The 6,909-nt window shown below is 33.3% G+C and overlaps 1 protein-coding gene across 1 annotated transcript; it reads left to right on the forward strand.

The window, feature by feature from the left end:
• Nucleotides 1–200: 200 nt before the first annotated feature.
• On the forward strand, nucleotides 201–4,713 carry LOC145117605 (hexokinase-2-like). Its single transcript, XM_079053901.1, has 9 exons — nucleotides 201–769; nucleotides 1,673–1,817; nucleotides 1,912–2,094; nucleotides 2,369–2,443; nucleotides 2,668–2,823; nucleotides 3,070–3,168; nucleotides 3,263–3,393; nucleotides 3,505–3,586; nucleotides 4,068–4,713. The coding sequence occupies exons 1-9, from the start codon at nucleotides 498–500 to the stop codon at nucleotides 4,419–4,421; spliced, it is 1,497 nt and encodes a 498-aa protein (XP_078910027.1). The 5' UTR covers nucleotides 201–497; the 3' UTR covers nucleotides 4,422–4,713.
• Nucleotides 4,714–6,909: the final 2,196 nt, after the last annotated feature.

Below are 6,909 nucleotides of genomic sequence, written 5' to 3' on the forward strand. Positions count from 1 at the left end.
ACTTGGCATGACTTGATAAATTTTAGATCGTTAGTGTAACATGATATTATTTTTTTAAGAGATACACAAAAAAAAAATATCTTTTTATCTTAAAAGATTTGGTTACTTGAAATAAATCCGAAAAATTCCTAATATCAATGAAGAAAAAGATAAGGATAAATATATTTGTAGCATATATATAAGCACATCTGGTCTTTCCTACAGTTGCTTCACCGATATTATTGTCTCTTTTACCCTACTGCTTCAGATTCATTAATATCCCCAAATTCTAATTCTATTGGGTTTTTTAGAGTTCCAGTTTCCTCTATATATTGGGTTTCATCCAACAGTTTATTAGCCACAAATCCTGCATAATCAAGATCAAATCTTTGCTTTCTAAACATATATTAAACCCAAAGTATCCCCCTTTTTTTCAAGAAAGAAAAGTTCAATCGTCTGATTCTGTTTCTGGGCTTCTCTTCCTCGATCTGTGTGTTTCAGGTCTGCAATTTGATAATATGGGTAAGGTAACGGTGGCAGCAACGGTGGTATGCGCCGCTGCTGTTTCTGCGGCTGCTGTTTTGGTGGTGCGCCATCGGATGCGCAACTCCGGAAAATGGGCAAAGGCGATGGATATACTCAGGGAGTTTGAGGACAAGTGTGGGACTCCGATTGCGAAGCTCCGGCAGGTTGCTGACGCCATGACTGTCGAGATGCACGCCGGACTTGCCTCCGATGGCGGCAGCAAGCTCAAGATGCTAATCAGCTACGTTGACAACCTCCCTTCTGGGTATGTACATACGATTTACAGTATCTCTTTATCTCTTTATAAATTATCCATTCAGAATATTCATCGTATACTACATTTTCGAGATTTGCTTTGAATTGGTACTCGGCGGAGTTGACTTTTTCAATTTTAACCGATTGAATTAAGTTAATTCTTCACCGTTTAAAATAATTTAGTTTGCGTTCTAAATTTCAAGATTTGGGTATTTTCTTTTGCCTTCAGATTCATAAGATTTGTTCAGACAAAGTTCATAATATTCAATCTGCATGTAGAGTTTAGGTTAACTCCAACCAATTTTCTTTGACCTTTTGGGGTAGTGTTTTTAAATTCAAATTTTCTTCTGATGTATTCGTATTTGTGTGAAATATTTATAATGATCTTTATATACATTTAATTTAGTCTCTTGTGAATGCCTATTCGTTGATTTGGGTATTTGGAGTCGCCCTTGAAGTAATCAAACTATCCTTAGCTTTAAGCAACTGATTATTTGATTTGATTCTGATTTTATGTCTATAATCATTTGAAAACGAACATCAAAGTTTTTCTATATTTCTGTTGTAAAAAAACTGATTATTGTTTCAGTTAAAACGTGTATTTAAACAAGCTCTTTTATAGTAAAAGATGTCTTACGAATCTTGGAAGTATTAAAAAAGTATCATATTGTTAATCAAAAATATGATGTTTTCTAATTTTAGAGCGTTCATTTTTGGAAGTTGGATGATCTTTCTTTCTTTGTTTATTCCAAAAGTAACGAAATTTATACCTGTTTTAATTTCTAAACTTAATTTATCTGAATCATGTTGTAGTTTTAAAACTCATTATGTGAGCTTTAACATTCATTGAAATTTGAACCATTCTTCTTAGTTTGTTTTTCGGGTATGAAAGTAATCTTGTTTTGTTTTTCAGGGACGAAAATGGAATTTTCTATGCTCTTGATCTTGGTGGCACAAACTTCCGTGTCCTCCGTGTGAAATTGGGAGGAGTTGGTAATGTGAAGAAAGAATTTCAAGAAGTTTCAATTCCTCCAAATCTCATGATTGGCAAATGCGAAGTGAGTAATAACTAATAAGAATAAATTCATGATATATTTTGTTTCAAATCCATTAATATGATAAAAATGATATATATATTTTTTTGGGTTTTAGGAATTATTTGATTTTATTGCTGGAGAACTTGCAAAATTTGTGGCTACAGAAGGCGAAGATATGCAAATTCCACCTGGCACTCAACGGGAACTTGGATTCACCTTTTCATTTCCTGTGAAGCAATCATCAATTGCAGGAGGAACTCTTGTTAGGTGGACTAAAGGCTTCAATATTGAAGATGCAGTGAGTTTCGTTTCTCAAATACCTTTGTTGTTTTACTCTTTTGCCCTTCTTTGTTTAGACATTTCTCGTAGTCATTACCCGAATAAATCTTTTCTAGATTCTATATTTTGGGAAGTGTTCAAGTTAAAATTATGTATTTATCATTGTCATCATTTGAGCATCAATGGTGTTGAATCGGTTCACAAGATTCGTAAGGGTATTTTAGTCATTTTACTGATAGTAAAACATGTTATTCGGTTTATGTGGTTTTATTGATCTTTTGCTATTGTGATAGGTTGGACAAGATGTTGTTGATGAGTTGACAAAAGCAATGGAAAGGATTGGCCTTGATATGCGTGTTTCTGCTTTGGTAATTTGATTTTTTGCCTAATGAATTTTTATTTGTTAGTTTATTATAGCATCGTACTTTCATTTTCTTATTACAAAAATGTACTTCAAAAGAGCTACTTAAATACAAAGCAATTTCCATTGTGTGTCCCATCATTTTTCAATGATAAAGTATGAAGAGGGCATTCACGTCTTTTCCACATACGTGGGTGTTGATATTTATAAATTGATGGTTGAAAAATGCAGGTGAATGATACAGTTGGAACTTTAGCTGGAGGAAGATACAGTAATCCAAATGTTATTGCTGCAGTTATTTTAGGAACTGGAACAAATGCTGCATATGTGGAAAGAGCAAATGCAATCCCAAAATGGCAAGGTCTACTTCCAAAATCAGGAGAAATGGTTCGTTACATTACATACCCTTTATTTCTATTTTTATTATTATTTTTTTTTTTCAATCAAGTTGAAAAAATGATATGGCAAATTTGTAATAAGTTAGGACTTAATGGGGGAAAAAGCATCGTTTCCTTGAGTTTCTCTGTTAAGTTCTTTTTTCATTAAGTTAAAATGAAACACTCTTACACTTGTATGTTATTGTAATGTATCTTACTTTATTATTTATTTATAATTATAATTTTATTTGTGAAGGTTATAAATATGGAATGGGGAAACTTTCGGTCATCACATCTTCCTTTGACCGAGTTTGATGAAAGCCTTGACAATGATAGCTTAAACCCTGGGGAACAGGTACTGATTATTTTACCTTTTGTTGGTTATTTCAACACTTTTTATATATTTTATGGGTCCCACTTATAACATGGATAAATAAATTTTTTGACAGATATTTGAGAAGATAATTTCGGGAATGTATTTGGGAGAAATCGTGAGGCGAGTCTTGTTGAAAATGGCTGTAGAGGCCGAGTTTTTTGGCGAGACTGTTCCATTGAAACTGCAAAAGCCCTTCATATTAAGGTACAAATTTATGTAAAATATTTGAAGAAAAGTATTTGAAAAATAGTTGCTTATTTGAATATTTAATCCATTTATACTTTTATGTAAAATATTTATTTTGTATGGATGTAGGACACCGGATATGTCTGCAATGCATCACGACTCCACTCCTGACCTCAAGGTGGTTGCAACCAAGTTGAAAGACATTCTTGAGGTACATAACTTAATATATAGACAAAAGGGTAAAATGGTCATTTACTGCTATACTTAAATAATGTATAGAATGATATATAGACAAAACGGTAAAATGGTCATTTACTATTATACTTAAAAGGGTAAAATGGGTAAATTATAGACAAAAGGGTAAAATGGTCATTTACTATTATACTTAAAAGGGTAAAATGGGTAAAATATAGACAAAAGGGTAAAATGGTCATTTACTATATAAGACAGAAGGGTAAAATGGTCATTTACTATTATACTTAAATAATGTATAGAAAATAGAGAGAAAAGGGTAAAATGGTCATTTAATATTATAGTTAAAAATAATGTATAGAATAATATATAGATAAAAGGGTAAAATGGTCATTAACTATTATACTTAAAAAATAATGTATAGAAAGTATAAGACAAAAGGGTCAAATGGTCATTTTTCTATTATGATACTTAAATATGGTTCATTTGACATGTGGCAGATAACCAACACTTCTCTAAAGATGAGGAGAGTGATCGTGGAGGTATGTGAAACCGTGGCAACGCGTGGGGCCCGTCTGTCGGCTGCTGGAATCCTAGGAATCCTCAAAAAGATCGGGAGAGACACAGTTAAGGAAGGAGAAGAAAACCAGAAATCCGTAATAGCAATGGATGGTGGACTGTTTGAACACTACACAAAGTTCCGGAAGGCGATGCAAACTGCAATGGATGAATTGTTAGGTGAAGAAGCTTCTAGAAACATGATAATCGAGTTGTCAAATGACGGATCTGGCCTTGGTGCGGCTCTTCTTGCAGCTTCACATTCTCAGTATCGCGAATACATCGAGTCTACATAGACTTGTAATTTTTGTAGATTGATTCCGTTTTTCGTGTTATGGAACCGAGGACTTTTTTGTCTTTTTGTTCTTTTTTTTTTTTTTTTTAAATGATATGTGTTTGCAAGAGGCCCTCCGTAAGTTATGGGGGATGTGACATGTGAGGGTTAGTTTGGTGACTAGACCCTTTCACATGGGGTTGTATGTTGTTTTAAGAAGATATCTTAGCGAATAAAGCAAGCAAGGTGTTAGAACATTGTATTTTGGAAGGTGATGGGAGTTATTAAAACCCTCTATTTTGCTTTCTTTACAAGGGTTTTTTATGTTTCTTGAGATATGTATGTTTGTGTTTATTATTATATGGGACAAGACTAAATTTAACATTATTTTAGGGTTATTGTTTATATGGATGAGAAAGGTATTTGTGTCTTTTGTACATTTGTACATAGGGTTTAGGAGAGTTTGAAAACAAGGTGCACTTTTACATTTTGATAGGACAAAAATATGGGATTTTATAAAAGCAACATCGCTATGGTTGCAAAAATTCCTTTGTTTCTTTGGTTGCAAAAATTCTACTTGTCAAGTTTTAAGTTTTGATAATAGTCATCGGGTGAAAACTTCCAACTTTATTTTCAAAATACTATACTTCTAATTTGCCTTAAAAAACGAGTTAATGGCAACAGAATCCTAAAGTCACACCAAAGATTTATATAGTTATGTCATGTGTCTCTCGACTTATCTCAAAATCCAACTGTAGGAATAAACCAAATGTAGAGATAAATTTTAGATAAGAATTTAGTCATTACTCATTATCAATCATATGAGCGTTTGTCAGTCAAGTTAGATAGAAAAGATCTTCAGAAACTCGTTTGTCAGTCAAGTTAGATAGAAAAGATCTTCAGAAACTCGGAAGATGACTATAAGCAGTTTCAAAATTACAAGATATGCAAACCAAATTGAGAACAAGAATCCAAGTGATGTTTCAGATTGTTGTGTTTATGTTATTTTTTGATAGAATGAAAATATTGATGTTTTTCTCATTAAAATAATAACAATATATATACATATAGAGGGTGTTTGAGATAAGGAAATTATTCCATATACTAGCCTAAAAGAGTAACCTACAAGATAAATGTAATTCTTTGATAACCGAATGAATTTCTCATTAATGAAAAGCCATATAAATACAGATTATACAATCCGGAATTAAGGAAACCCTAAACTAAATATGGTACATATACATTTAAAATGGGGTACAGATACATTTAAAATACAACAGAGATCCGAAATATATATGAAATATATTTCGTCTAATACTTCCCCCACAGTTGTAACTGTAGCTGGTTGGATAGCGAGGCTGGAATAAAGTTAACGTGGCAATCCCTTCGTAAAAATGTCAGTAGTCAGCGAGAACATGTAGCACTTGTAAAGCTCCCAAATGTACTTTCTCGTGTACGAAATGGATGTCAATGTCAACATGTTTCGTGCGTTGGTGTTGCACCGGGTTTGTGGTTTTTTTGGGTTAGTGTCGATCAAACAGAGTCGACTATGAAGTCGTTGAAAAATGAACACAAAATTCGACCTATACAGAATCATAGCAAAATTAAAACTGAATAGTGTAGTCATACCTTCAATTGGAATAAGATGGTGCCAAAATCGACCAAGAAGGAGCTGCAAAGAACCAATGAAGCGTGAATCGATCAACACAAATCGTATACGACGTATGTAGGGCTATTGAGAATAATTTTATCACTTACGTGGGGTGACTGCATGAAAATCCAATGACTTCGTTTGAAAAACTCAGGACTTGCATGTAATGGGAATCGAATGGGAGGCAAAATGATGTCTCCACTTTTTTTTTTTTTTTTGTTTCTAATTCTCGACCCACGCCCTTTTTCTTTTCTTTCCTTTTCTCTCTTAAAAATAGGGAATTGTTTTGATGGAAAAATGAATTGGTTTATTTCTCAATTCCTTACTTTTTGCATTAACCAAACAAGAGAAAGAGAATCAATTCTTTTTCTTTGGTTTTATTTCCCTGTACCAAACACCCCCTAAGAGTAACCTACAAGATAAATGTAATTCTTTGAGAATCGAATGAATTTCTCATTAACGAAAAGCCCTATAAATACAGATTATACAATCCGGAATTAAGGAAACCCTAAACTAAATATGGTACATATACATTTAAAATGGGGTACAGATACTTTAAAATACAACAGAGATCCGAAATATATATGGAATATATTTCGTCTAATACTTCCCCCACAGTTACAACTGTAGCTGGTCGGATAGCGAGGTTGGAATAAAGTTAACGTGGCAATCCCTTCGTAAAAATGTCAGTAGTCAGCGAGAACATGTAGCACATGTAAAGCTCCCAAATGTACTTTCTCGTGTACGAAATGGATGTCAATGTCAACATGTTTCGTGCGTTGGTGTTGCACCGGGTTTGTGGTGAGGTAAACAGCTGAAATGTTGTCACAATAGATGATAGTGGATTGGTGTAAGGGAA

Source organism: Lactuca virosa, chromosome 5 (genome assembly GCF_052849685.1).
Source record: "Lactuca virosa cultivar CGN04683 chromosome 5, Lactuca_virosa_CGN04683_v6, whole genome shotgun sequence".
In the NCBI taxonomy this organism is placed as follows: Eukaryota; Viridiplantae; Streptophyta; class Magnoliopsida; order Asterales; family Asteraceae; genus Lactuca; species Lactuca virosa.